This window comes from Carcharodon carcharias, chromosome 9 (genome assembly GCF_017639515.1).
Source record: "Carcharodon carcharias isolate sCarCar2 chromosome 9, sCarCar2.pri, whole genome shotgun sequence".
In the NCBI taxonomy this organism is placed as follows: domain Eukaryota; kingdom Metazoa; phylum Chordata; class Chondrichthyes; order Lamniformes; family Lamnidae; genus Carcharodon; species Carcharodon carcharias.
In genome coordinates, this window is record NC_054475.1 from 12,135,262 (window position 1) to 12,153,929 (window position 18,668).

The 18,668-nt window shown below is 42.8% G+C and overlaps 1 protein-coding gene across 1 annotated transcript in view; it reads left to right on the forward strand.

Annotated features, from left to right (window-relative positions):
• The first annotated feature begins 1,313 nt into the window (after positions 1-1,313).
• The window catches only part of LOC121282370 (major facilitator superfamily domain-containing protein 4A-like), a 45,278-nt gene continuing 27,923 nt past the window's right edge, over positions 1,314-18,668 (forward strand). The window contains exon 1 of the mRNA XM_041196088.1: positions 1,314-1,586. Within this exon, the coding sequence (XP_041052022.1) occupies positions 1,360-1,586 (227 nt within the window). The 5' untranslated portion in view covers positions 1,314-1,359. The remainder of the gene's footprint in view (positions 1,587-18,668) is intronic.

The window sequence follows — 18,668 nt, forward strand, 5'->3', positions numbered from 1 at the left end:
TTTCAAGACTTTAGAACATCCCAAAGCCCTCCACAGCCAGTGAAGCATCTTTTAAGATGTTTAAGTGTCTCAGAGTGTTTAAGTGCCAGTGAAGTGCAGTTGTTGTAGTAACGTGGGAAATGCAGTGTCAATTTGCACAGAGCAAGGGCATCAGACATGTGGGACCACCACCACCCGGAAGTTCCCCTCCAAGCCGCTCACCGTCCTGACTTGAATATATATCGCCGTTCCTTCACTGTCGCTGGGTCAAAATCCTGGAACTCCCTTCCTCACAGCACTGTGGGTGCACCTACACCACACCGACTTGAAAGTTTAAACAGGTGGCTCAAGTCCACCTTCTCAAGGGTAATTAGGGATGGGCAATAAATGCTGGCTTTGCCAACGATGCCAATATTTCATAAATGAGTTTAAAACTCGCAGAAACACCACTGTTATACTGGCCAGATAACCTGTTTTAATTCTGTTGGTTGAGGGGGTATATGTTGACCAGGAATCCAGCTCTTCTTTGAATTACTGCCATGGGATCTTCTACATGTAACTGAGAGGACAGAGGGGGACTGGGGGTTGGTCTTATCCAAAAGACAGCACTGGGACAGTGCAGCACTCCCTGAGTACTGCATTGGAAGTGTCAGCCCAGATTTAGTGTTCAAGTCACTGGAGTATGACTTGAGCCCACAATCTTGTAGCTCAGAGTAACACCAACTGAGCCACCTTGAATGACTTCACTCCTTACCTAGGACCCATTCACACTCTCCAGGAGGGGGGTAAAAAGAAAACTGCTTCTAGCGTTAAGCTGTAACTTGCTCGTTTACCACGTTTGATGCGCAGCATGAAGAAACATTAACTATTCCTACTGCGTTTAACTGAACTCGCTAACAGTTTAATAAAACTTTACGACGCAACTTCGGAACCTTGCGCAATGCTTCACTGAGAAACCCGCTCACTCACTCCCCTCCCCAACGGCCGCGTGAACCATTAATTTAACATTGCTCCCCCCACCCCCGGGGGTTGGAGGTTTGGTGGGGGTCAGATTATTCTGGGACGGTGTAAAGTCCGTCCTGCAAGATGCGCTGGGGTGTGTGAGCAAAGGGTTAATACCTGTTGAAGGGAGAGTATAAAAACCAGAGGGCTGCTGTTTTCGGAACCTGCTTTTGTGTGAAGAGGTGGAGTCTGAATCTCTCAGCAGATCCTGTGCAGAACAGCCCAAGACAGCTGTACTTGCTCAGGACTCAGTGCCCAGTCGGGGCATTTGCAGTCTTTAACTTTGTTGAGTTGACTTCAGTTGAGTTTTAGTTAACATCCGTTGAGCTTCATTGCGGTTTACCTGCCCTCTCCACTCCCTCTTCCTTGGGCTCCGAGATGTGGGATGACCGTCGCTGGGGGCTGTTCAAGCGCAACCTGCAACCCACCCTGACCCTGTGGAGCGCTTTCTGCTCCTTCGGGCTCTGCCTGGCTTTCCTGGGTCCCACATTGCTCGACCTCCGCTGCCAGACCCACTCCAGTCTGCAACAGATCACCTGGGTCTTCTTTGCACAGAACTTCTGCGTCCTTGTCGGAACCATCATTGGTGGGGTCTTCAAGAAAACGTGAGACACTAACTGGTTTTGCATTAGCCACTGATTTTAACGCACTTTCTCTCATGTTTTAATATGTTCCCACACTCGGCGGTTGTATTGTCCTTCTGAGTGTACAATTGGCTTTTTGCCAGTTTAAATGTATTAAGTTTACAAGCATCCGAACTGGATTACAAAGCCTACATAAATCAAGTTGACTTCTCTTTGCACGGGATTCCGACCTCTCTGGATTTTACCTTGCTTTTGGGATTGTTGTTTCTGTTGAACAGTCTGTTCAATCATCCGGGTTTAGGGATTTATTACCGATTGAATAGGTCAAATGCCGTTTTCAGATTCTTTGGAAAGAAAAAAATGAATGCTTGTTTTCGGGATCACATTATGCAATTCAATCTGTTCCTCTTCAACCCCCACCTTAAACTAGTGGGAATAATGCAACCAAAGGTCCCAGGGACCTCCAGGGGAACATGATCAAGCAAAATTTGACACCAAGCTCCACAAGGAGATATTAGGACAAGTGACCAAAAGCTTGATCAAAGAGGCAGGTCCCAAGGAGTGACTTCAAGATGGAGAGGGAGGTAGAGATGGTGAGAGAGTTTGGGATCTCTGCAGCTGAATTTGCAGCCCCCAATGGTGGAGCAATTCAAATCTGGAATGCTCAAGCGATTAGAATTGCAGGAGGGCAGCTATCTCTGAAGATTGCAAGGCTGGAGGGGATTACGGAGATAGGGGAGGAGGGAGGCCATGGGAGGATTCCAAAACCAGGACGAGAATTTATAAATCCTGGTGTTGCCTAATCGGGAAGCAAACCAGTGAGTGCAGGGCGCTGGGGACTTGGGCTTGGGCGTGACTGAGGACATGGGCAGCAGAGTTTAGCATGGCCTTGAGTTTACGGAGGGTGAGGGAGGGGAAGGCTGGCTAAACTCTGTTTAATTCCCATTGTCACACCCCCCTGTTGTGATATGGACTCATTTGAGTGGGCTACTATAGATACAAGACTTTTCCTAAAACTCAGATACTGGAAAATAAACCCATTTAGTAACAGTGAGGGCACAAGTAAATGTAGGACTAAGAGTTTTGCCCCATTGCTCCACCATTGGCGGTTTGGACCCTAAACACTGGGAGTCCCACTCTAAACCTCTCTGCCTATCATCCCCTTTCCCCTGTCCTTTACGATGCTCCTTAAAATTGACTTCTTTGACCAAGCTTTTGCTCACAGGTCCCAATATCTCCTTATGTAGCTCAGTGTCAAATGTTGTATGATAATACTCTGACAAAGCACTTTGGGATGGTTTAATGCAATAGAGGATCGATATAAGCCCAGGTTGTTGTTGACTTTTAGAAATTTGCCAAAGAGTTTGGGTTTAAATGATGTGTTTTATGGAATGGTGATTTGTCACATATATCTATCTGACTCCTGATTACAACTGCAGTATTAGGAAGGTTTGACTGATGCTAACAAGAACAGGACTGCACATCTATTTGGCGTGTAGAATGATGCTTTAAGAAGCTCCGTTTTACAGGAGACATACATTCGTCCTATAACTTTTGGGAGCATAAAGTGCTACTTTCAAAAATCCACTTGCAAATAAAAAATGATGTTTAGTCCACGTCCTTAGTTTAAGTTGACAATCAAACCTGTTTTGCTTAAATCAAAAGGAACACCTCTCTTGTCCCTGAGACCAGATCACCAAACTTGCTAAACGTTCTACCACCCTGGACATGGTTTCCTTTGGCCTTTTAAAGCTGCAATGCCTTTGTTTCCAGGAAATTTGAGCTTTTGCACAGGAACACTCTTTGCAAAACCAGTAAAGTAACTAAAGAATGGTAACAGCACAGAAGGAGGCCATTCAGCCCATTGTGTCTGTGCTGACTCAGTAAACAGAAAGGTGTTAACCACTTTCAGTTTACATTTAAATAGACAGCTTAGGACTGGAGGTATAACTCTGGCCCCAGAACCCGGAGTAGGCATGATTCTGGAGTGGCTGTGACCCCGGAGTGGTCACAAATTCAAAGTATTAGCCAGGGCTCAGCTCGTGGTGCCCTTGCCTTTAAGTTACAATGTTCTGTGTTCAAGCTCCACTCCAGCATTTCAGTACAAAAATCAGGCCTGACACTCCAGCGCAGTACTGAGGGAGTGCTGCACTGCATGAAGTGCTGTCTTTCAGATGATATGCTAGACTGAGGCCTTATTTGCCTGCTCAATTGGATGTAAAAGATTTTATGCCATTATTTTGAAGAAAAGCAGGGGAGTTAACCTCTGGTGTCCTGGCCAATGTTTATCCCTCAATCAACATCATAAAAAACAGATTACCTGGCCATTATCAAATTGCTGTTTATGGGAGCTTGCCGTGCGCAAATTGGTTGCTGTTTTTCATACATTACAACAGTGATCCCAGTTCAAAGAGAACTTCCATTTGCTACAAAGCACTTTGAGATGTCTGAAAAGCTCTATGTAAAAGCAAATCTTTCTTTTCTTTTGGCACAAGTGCCAAAGGAGTAATTTTTATTTTGAGCTGAGCCAAGTAGGAGAACCTGGACGAGGTTGAGGAGATTTTCAAAGGTGGAAAGGAGTAAAGAGAAGGACGGTTAAGGAGGGAGTTCCAGCTGGCGGGGCTGAAGGGATAGTGTTTTGCTGTCAGTGGTGGAGCAACAAGCGAGGGCAGAAGCCGGAAGGCTGAAGGGTGAAGGGTGTGCCAGTGGACAATATGCTGGTGGGAATTGCAGAGATGAAGTGGACAAAGGTCATGATGAACTTGAAGTTGAAGTTGAGGATTTCAAAGCCTATGAACTGGGGAAAAAGGAACATCTGAGATGGACACAATAAGTGAATGGCGTTCAGTGGAACATGACATGTGAAAAAAGTGAAACTTTATAAGGTTCCGTGTTAAACTCTTGCATATAGCTAGCAACCTGCCAAGAACCTGCAATTTTATGTGCACAGTACACAGACCCATAGGCAGACAGTGGCCGGCACTGCACCAGCGATTTCCCAATAAGCTGCCACTGCCGGTGGAAGCCAGCCTGTGGTGTCAGCTCGCTGGAAGTGTCCAAATTCTTATGAGAAAGGACCGTTATCACAGCTAGCAGGAGATTGAACAAAGCCTGATGTGTTTTTATTGTAGTAAAACATCCCATAGCGCTTCACAGAAACATAATCAGACAAGCATTCAATGCTGATCCAGCACTAGGGCTTGTATTCTGAAGTTTGGCCAGAGTTAGGTTTTCAGGAATGTCTTAATGGAGGAGAGAGACGTCGAGGGATGGAGAGGTTTAAGCAGGAAATTCCAGAGTTTAGGGCCCAGGCAGCTGAAGGCACGAGCGTCAATAGTTGTGCGATAAAATTCAGGGATACGCAGGAGGCCAATATTGGAGGAGCGCAGAGACCTGGGAAAATGTAGGGCTGAAGGAGGTTACAGAGATATCGGTGTGCAAGGCCATGGAGGCATTTGAGCATGCGGATGAAAATTTTAAATTCAAGCTAGTGCTGGACTGTGAGCCAATGGAGGCCAGTGAGCAAGGCTGATGGGTGAATGGGATTTGGTGTGGGTTAGGATACAGGTGCCAGAGTTTTGGATGAGTTGCAGTTTACAGGGGTAAGATGGGAGATCGACCAGGAAAGCAGCAGAATAAACGAGTGTGGAGGTAGCCAAAATATGGCTGAGCACCTCAGGAGCTAATAGGCTGAGGCAGACTCAGATTAAACCTCACTACTTTTGCTGCCCCATCCCATGTGTGTGAACTGCATGAGGATGTAAGCCAAGAGCTACACAGAATCACAGAATTATTACAGGGCAGAAGGAGGCCATTCAGCCCATTGCATCCGCACCAGCTCTCTGAATGAGACTTAATGCCATTCACCTGTCTTTTACCTGTAGCCATGCACATTATTTCTTTTTAGATATAGTAGATAATGCCCTCTTGAATGCCTCAATTGAACCTGCCTCCACCACATTTCCAAGCAGTGCATTCCAGATCCAAACCACTTGCTATGTGAAAAAACTAAAACAGAATTACCTGGAAAAACTCAGCAGGTCTGGCAGCATCGGCAGAGAAGAAAAGAGTTGACGTTTCGAGTCCTCATGACCCTTCGAAAAAGTTTTTTCACACATTGCATTTGTTTCTTTTGCAAATGACTTTAAAACTGTGCCCTCTGGTTCTCAATCCTTTTATGAAGGAAAACAGTTTCTCCCTACCTACCCTGTCCAGCCCCCTCATGATTTTGAAAACTTCTATCAAATCTCCTCTTAGCCTTCTCCTCTCCAAGGAGAACAAATCCAACTTTTCCAATCTATCTTCATCACTGAAGTTTCTCATCCTAGGAAGCATTCTCGTAAACCTCTTCTGCACTCTCTCCAATGTGCTCACATCCTTCCTAAAGTGTGGCACCCAGAACAGTACACAATACTCCGGCTGAGGTGTAACTAGTGTCCTATACAGGTTCAGCATAAAAATATTTCACTTTTGAAAGGGCTGACCACTCCCCTGCTCTTTCCCCTCCTATTGCCCTGCAAATGTCATCGTTTCAAGATATATCCAATTCTATTTCAAAGTCCCACTCCAGAGATTTGAGCACACAATCCATGCTGACATTCAAGTGCAGTACTGAAGGAATGCTGCACTCTTGGAGGTGCCATCTCTTGAATGAGACTTTAAACAGTGACACTATCTGCCCCTTCAGGTGGTCATAAAAGATCCTTGAGCCCTATTTTGGTAGCAGACTTCTTTCTGGTGTCCTGGTCAATATTTATCCCTTAACCAATATCACTAAAACAGATCACCTGATCATTGTTCCATTGCTGTTTGTGGGAGCTTGCTGTGTGCAAACTGGTTGTCACGTTTTCTACACTACAACAGTGACTACCCTTCAAACAGCGCTTCATTGGCTGTAAAATGCTTTGGGACATCCTGAGGTCTTGAAAGACACTATATAAGCCTTTCTTTCTTTGAACCTGGTCTTATTACCTTCAGGAAGTGCATTCCACTAACATTAACATAGTACCTTTAATAATCTTAGGTTGTCCAAAACAACTTCACAGTATTTGACTAACATTAAGGATCTCCACAGGGAGAAAACTCCCTTTAATACCTCTGTTAGTAATTACAGTGTACCTTAGCCATACAAATCAGGAAGAAGCCAGGTTCAGTCCCAGTCTCTTCCCACTAACATCTCTGGCAGGAGATGCAGTATGCTCATCGGTTGAGTTGAAGTACAAGGTGGGTAACTACGATTAGAGCTATTTTCTTGCATGCAGGATAAATATTTTGGCCAAATGGCCTGACTTTGTGTTGTAACTTCTGTGCGTCATGGTAGATGCCAATGATGCAACACAACAGTTTAAGCAATGTACTGATTGCATAGTGTGCTTGGCGACTGCAGTGGCTCCACTGTGGCAACTTGTTGGACAAGTTGACCTTTTGCCTTTAAAAAGAGCCATACATTGTGTGTCAGAGCATCTATACCACCGATCATTATCAGGACACTGGAAACATTGGAATGGCTGGTGGTGGTGCAGGGGGTATTCAGCCCTCAAGCCTGCCACCATTCAGTTAGATCATGGTCAATGTGTATATTAATACCATATATCCTTCATACGACCATACAATGTAGGAGTAGAAGTAGGCCATTCAGCCCCTCGAGCCTGCTCCACCATTCATTAAGATCATGGCTGATCTGTTTGTGTTTCGAATTCCACATTCCCATCTACACCCGATAACCTTTGATTCCCTTGCCTAACAAGAATCTGTCTCCCTCTGCCTTAAAAATATTCAATGACCCCGCCTCCACCGCCTTCTGAGGCAGAGTTCCAAAGTCGCACAATCCTCTGAGAAAAAATTTCTCCTTATCTCTGTTGTAAAAGGGTGACCCCTAATTTTAAAATAGTGCCCTCTAGATCTGGACTCATCCACGAGAGGAAATATCCTTTCCACGTTCACCTTGTCAATACTGTTCAGGGTCTTATATACTTCAATCAAGTCACCCCTCACTCTTCTAAACTCCAGTGGAAACAAGCCCAGTCTGTCTAACCTTTCATAATCCCATGGCTCTTAATATCCTTGGCCAACAAAATTCTATCAAGCTCAGTTTTGAAATATTCAATTGACCTCCAATCTCAACAGCTTTTTGAGGGAAAAGAGTTTCACTACACTGTGTGTGAAGAAATGCTTCCTGATATCACCCCTGAATGACCTAACCCTATTTTTAAGGAAACGCCCCCTTGTCCTAGACTCCCAAGTCAGAGGATGTAGCCTTTGCGTTATCTATTCTATTAAATCCTTTGATGAAATTCAACATGTCAATTAGATCAACCATTAATCTTTTATACTTGAGGGAATACAAGCCTAGTCTGTGCAACGTCTGCTCATATATTTTACCCTTTCAGATCTGGTATTGAATCTGTGCTGCACCCTGTCCAAGGTCAGTTTACCCTTCTTCAGGTGCAGTGCTCAGAACTGAATGTAGTACTCTAAATGGAATCTGGAACTGAGAAGGCGGCACTTAGAACATAATATATTTCAGATGGTAGCGAACTAGGTAAGGTATTGGTATCAGATGAGGCAGCTCAGAGGTTGCACAAATGTACAAATGGACAGAGCAATGTGAGATCAAATTTAATGCTAATAATTGTAAAGTGCTACATGTAAGATTGGAAAATGAACAACATTACCTGAATGGTGTTGCAGTAGCTAAACTGAAAGAAAACTAGGAGAGATTACAGAGGAGATTTGCCAGAATGATGCCATGGATGACAAACTTCAGTTATGTAGAGAAACTGGCATTATTCTCCTTAGAGCAGAGAAGGTGAAGAAGAGAAGGTGAAGAAGAGGTTTAGTAGAGGTGGCCAAGCTTTTAAAGATTTTTGATGGAGCAGATTGGGAGATAACAGTTTCTACTGACAAAGTCGGTAATCAAAGGATGCAGTTTTAGGATTCACAAAACAACCCGAGGGAGAGATGAGGAGAATTTATTTTTACACAGCAAATTGTTATGGTCTGAAATGCACTGCCTGATTCAATAGCAACTTCCAAAAGTTGTAATTGGAAATAGTTGTGCAAAGGAGAAATTTTCTGGATTATGAGGAAAGAACACAGGAGTGAGATTAATTGGATAGTTTAGTCAAAGAACCATTATAGGCTCAATGGGCTGAATGGCCTTCTTCTGTACTGGAGGATTCCTGGACGCTGTGCATCCTGTTAAGATTGACACTAAAGGTGTCTAATCAACACCGACCAGCAATCAAGAATATCAATAGGACGTTGAACTATGTGGCCAAATGGAGTTAATTATCAAACGTTATAGTCCTCTAATCAAATTGCATCTCAAACATTATGTCCACTTCTGGTTGCCAACAAACAGGAGAGACAGATGACAGGATTGTCGTATGAGGAGAGATTGGGCCGACTATGCCTGTATTCACTGGAGTTTAGAACAATGAGAGGGGATCTCATTGAAACATATAAAATTCTGACAGCACTGGACAGACTGGATGCAGGGTTGATGTTTACTCTGACTGGGGGTCTAGAAAAGGGGTCACAATCTCAGGTTACAGAGTAGGCCATTTAAGACTGAGATGAGGAGAAGCTTCTTCACTCAGAGGGTAGTGAACCTGTGGCATTCTTTACCACAGAAGGCTTTGGAGGCCAAGTCACTGAATATATTTAAGAAGGAAATAGATAGATTACTAGTATCTAAAGGCATCAAGGGGTACAGGGAGAGAGCGGGAGTACAGCATTGAGATAGAGGATCAGCCATGATCATATTGAATGGTGGAGCAGGCTTGAAGGGCCAAATGACCTGTTCCTGCTTCTATTTTCTATGAGACATTGAAGTGCTTAAGACAATGCAGAGAAGGGTCATAAATGGGCCAAGGGCTAGTATAAGAAGCCGATGTTACATCTGAAGAATGGGATTTTCAATCTTATGTACATTATAAAGGCTGCTACATTGGGGTGTGTGGGGATGGGGTTGAGTAAGAGGCACAGGCTCAATGTGCCGAATGGCTTCCTTCTGTGTTGTAACCATTCTCTGATTCCATGATTCAATGATTCTTATACGAGAATGTTACGTAGAATCCAAAGCCTATTAGCAGGCCACTCGGCCCAACTGGCCTATGCTGGTGCTTACACTCCACATCTGCCTCCAGTCACTGTACTTCATCTCACCCTCTATTCATTTCTCCCTCATGTACTTGTCTAACTTCCAGACTTAGTTTGTTTGCCTCAATCAATCTGTGCGGTGGTAATTTCCATATTCTCACCGCGCTCTGGTTTTAAAGTTTCTCCTGAATTTCTTTTGGATTTATTGGTGGCTATCTTGCATTTATGACCTCTATTTTTGGTTGCTCACGCAAATGGAAACATCTAACTTACATTGACCATACCCTATCCTCTTAAGTGCAAATATACTTTCTTCCTTTAAAAGCAAGAAGGCCTGATAAGAGCATATTCGCTCCATCTATTGTTTCTTCCTCTACACAAATTTCTGATCCATTTTGCCTGTTCCTCCTGTTCTCTTGAATTTGATGCGCATATTGTTATGGTAAGAAAGTTGGAATAGTCAAACCATGATGCCTGATTGGTAGCTATAGCTTTCAGGAAGCTTTCTGTGGCATTTCATTTTGCTATTTCCACATATGGGTTTGGAATTGGCTCCTGTATATCTCATCCAGAATAAGTGAATAGCAGCTAGGCAAATTTACATTGTTATCTTTTTGTGAACTTTGAAGCCCATCAAGGTGAGGGATGTCAGTGCTGGGGAATGGAACTCTTTTTAACCTCAGGCTCTCTTTGGACATAGGAACAGGAGGAGGTCATTTAGCCTCATTAAACGAATGGCTGATCTGTGACTCAACTCCAGTAACACACCTTTGTTCCATATTCCTTAATAGGGTTGGTTAACAAAACTCTACCAATTTAAAATTAGCAATTGATCTATTGTCATTTCTGTTTGCCATAGAGGATTCTATTCTTCAACCACTCTTTGTGTGTAGAAGTTTCCTAATTTCACTCCTGAATGGTTTGGCTCTAGTTTTTAAACTATATCCCCTAGTCCTCGACTTCTCAACCAGCAGAAATATTTTCTCTCTATCTACCCTTAATATCTGAAAAACATTGATCAAATCACCCCTTAACTTTCTAAATTCCGTATAATACAACTCTAGTTAGTGTAATCGCTCTCGTCATTTAATTTAATTCAGTGCCAACATCATACACTTCCTGAAAAAAAAAGTATCAAAGGAAAAAGATTAACATTTAGATAACACCTTTCATGACCTCATGACATCCTAAAGAGCTTTACAATCAATGAACTCCTTTTGAAAATGTATTCACTGTGATAACAGAGGAATTCATGGAGTTGGGTTCATATTAAAGGCCCTTATTTCCTGCCTCAACAATATGCATCTGCCACAATCTCAGCATTGTGGTCTGTACTGTAATAGATGCTTTTCTATTTCTTGCACTATTATCTCGCCAACTCTTGGAGTAAGATTGTATTTTATTGCTGAATCAAATGCACTTATTTTTTAGTTTGGACTAAGTTGCTTTATATTGGGTGGAGCTGGTAAAATCTATTTCATATAAGGACCTGTAATGAGAGAAGACAATACACACCTGGTCTATTCTAGTAAATCTCTTCTGTACTATCTCCAAGGCTTTCACATCCTATCTGAAGTGCAGCACACAGAATTGGACACAATACTCCAGCTGAAGCCAAACCAATGTTTTATATAGATTTAGCATAACCCTGATTTTGTATTGTATGCTTCATCCTGGCTCAGATCCCTGAAGTAAAAGACTGACCTCTAACTTACTAAACTACCACAGTCGCCAAGAGGTGGGACTTCAGTATGAGCCATTTGTGTTAACAAAGTATTTAGGAAAGTATATGGGATCCTGAGCTTTATCAATAGAGGCATGGAATATAAAAGCCAGGAAATATTGCTAAACTTACGTAAAACATGAGTTTGACCCCAGCTGGAGTATTGTGTCCAGTTCTGGGAACCCCACTTTAGGAAGAATGTGTAGGGTTTGGAGTGAGTACGGAAGAGATTCATTATACTGGTTTTAGGGATGAAGGATTACAGTTAATACAATAATGGAAAACTGGGGTTGTTTTCGTTGAAGCGGAGAAGACTAAGTGGAGATTTGATAGAAATGTTTAAAATGAACAAGAGTTTAGATACAATAAATAAAGAGAAATTATTTCCAATGGCTGAAGGACTGATAACTGAAGGACACAGGTTTAAGATGATTGGCAGAAGACCTAGAGGAAAGCCTGTTTAGTTAGGGTTTGGAGAACACTGCATGACAGGCAGATTCAAAATCAGCTTTCACAAGGGGATTGGATAAACACTGGAAGGAAAAAAATATTGCAGGGTAATAGTGAAAGAACAGGATAATTGGATTAACTAGAATGAACTTCAAAAAAGGTGTAGACTCAATGGGCCGAATGGCCTCTTTCTGTGCTGTAACATGATTCTATGATTCGATATCCCATTATCTTTTTTTCCCTACCCATCCCTGCTTGAAATTTCTTTTAAAAGAAATTGATTGACCCGCATTTTCTGGAATATTGATCAATTTATTTGCAAATGCACCCAGTGCCATCTCCCCTCTGATGCACTTTGCCTGGAAAGACAATTATCTATTTGCTGTTGATCTGTTACTAATTAGTCAATAGCATATGGTGGTTAATTGCTGTTTTGTTGACCAGCTCGAACAGGATCATATCAGTTTTTAAATTTATCTACCGAGATTTGGTGCTTAATAGCAGATGTTCCTTCATATATCATAAAGGTCTTAGCTTAACATAATCAATATGCTTCCTTGATCAGTGAGACCAGCAGATGCCAACAAACATGGCAACACAGGAAGGCTGTATAATTCTGGAAACTGAGCTGCCTTTAATTTAATTCCACCCTACCGACCCCCATTACCACCTCTAACCTCTAATTCCTGGCCGCTTTTTCTCAAAGTGCTAAGCTGTGCTGCAGCTTATAGATAACAGTGCCCTTCTCAACTAGCTATTCAACATCCAGACAGTGAACGTTGGCAGGCTATTCCACTGTGGTGCCATCACAGCTTTAAACAACAGCTTGCATTCTTATGGTGCCTTTAACGTAGTAAAACATCCCAAAGTACTTCACAGGAGTGTTATCAAATAATATTTGACACTGAGCTGCATAAGGTGATATTAGTGCACGTTTTGGTAAACGAGGTTGGTTTTAAGTTGGGCTTTGAAGGTTTAATGAGAGTTAAAGTGGTTCAGGAAGGGAGTTTTAGGGCTTAGGCAGCTGAAAGCAGGATTGCCAATGGTGGAATCAAAGAAAACCAAGTTTTGCAGAAGAGGTTGGAGCTAAAATTGGACCCCAACCTGTACCGACCCAAATCCACACAGCACAGGCTGTTACATCGCAAGCAGGAGCAGGAACTCTCAATGATTTTCCCTCTGACTAGATTTGCCAACTATGATTAAATGTATTCTTGGAGGTTTCATCACATGACTTGCCCCCACATTCCAGCCATTAGTCAGCCAACACATCCTTCCTTGTGACACACTGCCTTCCTAATGGAAAGCAAAAAGACTCATTGCCCGATTGGATGATGCTTGACTGTCAGCCAAACAGTATTGTTTTTGGCATTTATATTTTTATATTGGGTAATGAGAAATATTCAAAGAAAATGACAAAAGGACAATCTTTTCTAATGTCCCGATGATTTTTTCTCCAGGATTGTCCATAGCAGTAGCCTGGAGGTTGTTCTTCAATTCCTGGAGACTCCAGGCCAATCCTGGGGGGTTGGCAATCCTACCTCTGCCCATCTCCTTAGACCTGAGGCATTGAAGTCAATGGCCTTGTCATTACCATCATTCCAACTAGATCAAGGCTCAGCACAGTTGCTGGGTGAATTCTGGTTTGCATGGTTGGAGTTAGGCTGAGGAGAATCCTTATTTGTGATCGTGATACTGCACCCAATGAAGGCATGTATAATATGTCCTAGCTGCCTAGTCATGCTCTGTAATCAAAACTTGGAACTTTATGTTTAACCGTACATGTCACCATTCATTACTGAAGCTTTTCCAACTGTAATTAATCATGAGTGGTGGAACTAAGATATGTTGTTGCTTTTACTGCAGACGCCTACATTAACTCTTCCCATGTCAAGCACAATGGAAGCCAGAAGCGAAATAATTGTCCTTCCACTACCCCAACAACAAATTGCACTTATATAGCATGCTTTAACATAGTAAAACATCCCAAGGTGCTTCACAAGAGTGTCATCAAATAAATTTTGACTACGAGCCACAAAGGGGATACAATATTAGGACAGATAAGGTAGGATTTAAGAAACATCTTAAAGGAGGAGGGGAAGGTTGAGAAGCTGGGAGGTTTTGAAGGAAAAAGCAGTTCAAAATTGTTAAATCTCAGTGAAAGTCAGTAATACTGGCACCAGTAATACTGGAGTTCCATTTTAATGTATACAAGGCCAGTCCAGATGAGGTTTACTGGTATCCTTCATTTCCAAGTTTTACTGTTTTTTCCTTTTTATTCCAGAGCTTAGAGCCCAGACAATTGAAAGCACAGCAGTGATAGAAATTGAAGGTGTGCAAGAGGCCAGAATGGGAGAAGTGCAGAGATCTCAGAGGGTTGTAAAAAATAGAAGCAGGAGTGGGCCATATGGCTCCTTGAGCCTATTCCAGCACTTGATAATATCATTGTTGATCTTCTACCTTAACATTACTTTCCTGCTCCGTTCTCTAAGGCTGCTATTGTGTCTCAAATGGTCTTTCGGGTGAAAGATTAGACTGAGGTCCTGACTGACCACTTAGGTGGATAGAAAAGATCCCCTGGCACTATTTCAAAGAATTGCAGGAGATTCTCCCCAGGCGTATGCCCATTATATATTCCCTAACCAGCATCGCTAAAACAAAAGGTAAAACTGGTTAGTTACCAGTTGTGGGATCCTGCTGTATGGAAATTGGCTTTTGTATTTCTTACACCACGGCATTGTTCAAAATGTAATTCATTGGCTTTAAACATCCAGCATGAGTTCCACATACAGAAGAGCACTAATTATGGTGCAAATGTTTTAGTTCCATTCCCCTACTGAAGCTTGTGGCCCGTCATTGGTTCTGTTTTATAGACAACTTTTGTCCTGTGGATTCATGCTCACTGGGAACTCTATATACTACGGAGAAGTTATAACACAAAAACAAATCATTTGTTTCAAACATGCCTGTCAGCATTTACACCCCCACCTCCCCTCCCCTCCCCTCCCTTCCCTGCCGTTGCAAGCCTAAATAAACTACCCTCTGCTTTCCTGCATCCCTTTTCCTTCACCAATCTAATTTTCAATGTTGATATAGTTTCTGCCTACTCATGTTCAAATCTCTCCATGGTCTCACCCCTCCTGTTCCAATCTCCTACAGCCCAACAATCTTCAAAGAACTCTCTGTTCCTCCAACTGTGGCCTCTTGTGCATCGCCAGCTTCCTTTCCTCCACCATTGGTGGCTGTGCCTTCAGCTGCCTGGGCTGTAGGCTCTGTAAATCCCTGGCTAAAATGTCTCTGCCTCTCTCTCCTCCTTTAAGGTGTTCCTTAAAACCTTCCACTTACACTATAAGCTTTTGGTCACCTACCTTAATGACTACCTCTGACTTGTTACTAGTTTTGTTTGAATACGCTTCTGTGAATCCTTGGAAGGTTTTCTTATGCTATTGGCACCATATAAATACAGGTTGTTATATTTAAGATTGACTCTCAGACTCTCAGATCATGCAGCATCTTAACTATTTCTACTCAACCCCTCGTCTAACCCTCACTGCTCTGATCAGGATCCCCACAGTGTGTCTCCTATTACCAGGTGCATCCTGTAGCATGTCCTTATGTTGCCTTGTGCCAGGTTCCTCTCTTCTAAACAATACCAATGTCACATTGTATGATACAAGACCAATTCAATACAAATGCAAGACCCATTTAATCTGATTAGGGAACAAAATAGATGCAGATTCTGTTTGTTTGTCTCATTCACGGTCAGACTGCTTCTCGTCTCCCCTTCCCACTACAACCCCCCACCCCCGCCACTCCTGCATAAAACCCGACTAAATATAACATATCCTTCAATTGTCCTTTCAGTGATTTGTGTGCAGTTCCCAGCTGATAATGACTTGTTTTTGATTGTTGATTTAACTGCACATGATTTAACAAATAAAGTAATAATGTGCTTTCCATTGTATTGCTGCTAACAAGTGCTACCATCAAAACCCTTGACGTACAAATATCACTGCAAATCATAAATCTGAGTTTTTTAAATATAAACCTGGTTCAATCATGTTGATTGAAATAATTGTTCATTTTAATGAGTCACTATTGTGGAATTTCAATGCATGTTTTAACAATAGCTGGTTTCAAAGTATTCCTGTACCCTGCGAATCCTTCTGACCCAGTAATCCCTTGTGAAAGTACGATTCAATCCAGCTGTGCTTTTGTGGGAGATGGAAACAGTGGGCAAACAGACAATAAAGGGTCAGGAGGTTGCACATTTAGGTCTCATTCCCAAGAGTTGAGCACACACAGTAATCTAGGCTTATGACACTCTCTGTGCCAGTACTGAGTGAGTGTTGGCCCATTGGAGGTTCTGTCTTTCAGGTGAAAGGTTAAACTGAGGTCCCGTCTGACCACTTAGGTGGATGGAAAAGATCCCATGGCACTATTTCAAAGAATTGCAGGGGATTCTCCCCAGGCGTATGCCCATTATATATTCCCTAACCAGCATTGCTAAAACAAAAGGTAAACTGGTTAGGACATGTTTGTCTTTGGCCTGCTGCATTGTTCCAGTGAAGCCCAACGCAAACTGGAGGAACAGCACCTCATCTTCAGACTAGGCACTTTACAGCCTTCCGGACTGAATATTGAATTCAACAACTTTAGGTCTTGAGCTCCCTCCTCCATCCCCACCCCCTTTCTGTTTCTTCCCCCGTCCTTTTTTTTCTAATAATTTATATAGATTTTTCTTTTCCCACCTATTTCCATTATTTTTAAATCTTTTATGCTTCCCCACCCCCACTAGAGCTATACCTGGAGTGCCCTACCATCCATTCTTAATTAGCACATTCATTTAGATAATATCACCAACTTCAACACCTCTGTGTTCTTTTGTTCTTTTGTCTGTGACATCTTTTGATGATCTGCTCCTATCCTAACACCGCCCCCCCTCCACTTCTCCCCCCACCCCCATCTTAAACCAGCTTATATTTCCCTCTCCTTGTAAAGAAAGATCAGTTCTGTTGAAGGGTCGTGAGGACTCGAAACGTCAACTCTTTTCTTCTCCGCTGATGCTGCCAGACCTGCTGAGTTTGTCCAGGTAATTCTGTTTTTGTTTTGGATTTCCAGCATCCGCGGTTTTTTGTTTTTATAAACTGGTTAGTTACCAGTTGTGGGATCCTGCTGTATGGAAATTGGCTTTTGTATTTCTTACACCACGGCATTGTTCAAAATGTAATTCATTGGCTTTAAACCGATTTGCCATATCCTGAGGTCATGATGAAAAGAGAGAAAGACTTGCATTTATATAGCACTTTGCGCAACCACTAGACATCTCAAAGCAGTTACCAGCCAATCAAGTACTTTTGAAGTGTAGTCACTGTTGTAGGAAACAAGGCCACCAATATAACCATAGCAATCAGCAATGTAATAATGACCAGATGATCTGTTTCTGTTGTTGATTGAGGGAACAATATTGACCAGGACACCCAGGAGAACACCCCTCCTCAAAATAATGCCAGTGCCATGGGATCCATTGCACCCACCTGAGCAGGCACATGGGACATCAGTTTAACATCGCATCTGAAAGACAGTTACCAACTTCAGCACTGCACTGGGGTGTCAGCCTTGAATTTGATGCTGCATTCCTGCAGCAGGATTTGAACCCAGAACCTTCTGACTCAGAGGCATAAGTGCTACCAACTGAGTTGCAGTCGACAGTGTCGAAGTGCAAGTCCCATCTTTTAAAGCATGTTTATGATCTGATCACCGTATTGTAATAACTTCTGCGCAAATAATCGTTTGGTAGTACTGAACTTGACTATTGCTGAAAAAAGAGATGTGTCAAAGCTTTTCGTCATGCACTCATCAGGATACTTTGCAACAATACCAATATAAGGGGAAAACAACAATTTATACTGCATGCAAGGAGAGTGCTGATTGGTCGGCAAGCAGACTCTGGTTGGTAGAGGTGTTACCATGGAGAATGCACCATTGGTAGGGACTGACAGTTAACTGACAAGCGTTGTTTGAAATTTAAACCAGGCAACTTGATTCTGATTGGTCAAGACATTGTTCTGAGAAATGAGTCAGTAAATGGCTGTCACTCACTTTGTTTCGCTGAAACAGATGTAATGTATACATGCACTCCTGATGAGTGCAAGATAAAAAGCTTCGAAATGCCTCTTTTTTCAGCAATACTCAAATTTCTGTTGCCCAGCAATTCCACAGGTGGTGTCCCAATCTGCTGTCATTATTCCAGCATTTCCATCAACTTCTCACTGAAGTTATGCCAGAGGGTCAGGAGAACGCCATGAAAATTCTCCCCTCACTGTCCCCCCTCCCCCACCCCCTCCCTGTGTCAAGGAGGCCGCATTTGACCAAGTGTGGCATCAAGGAGCCCTAGCAAAACTGAAGTCAATGGGAATCGGGGGAAAACTCTCCACTGGTTGGAGTCATACCTAGCACAAAAGAAGATAGTTGTGGTTGTTGGAGGTCAATCATCTCACTTCCTGGACATCACTGCAGGAGTTCTTCAGGGTAGTGTCTTCAGCCCAACTATCTTCAGCTTCTTCATCAATGACCTTCTTTCCAACATAAGGTCAGAAGTGGGGATGTTTGCTGGTGACCATCTCCAATAAGAGAGAATCTAACCATCGTCCCTTGACGTTCAGTGGCATTACCATCACTGAATCCCCCACTATCAACATTCTGGGGATTACTATTGACCAGAAACTGAAATGGGCTAGCCATGTAAGTACTGTGGCTACAAGAGCAGGTCAGAGGCTAGGAACTCTGTGATGAGCAACTCACCTCCTGTCTTCCAAAAGCCTGTC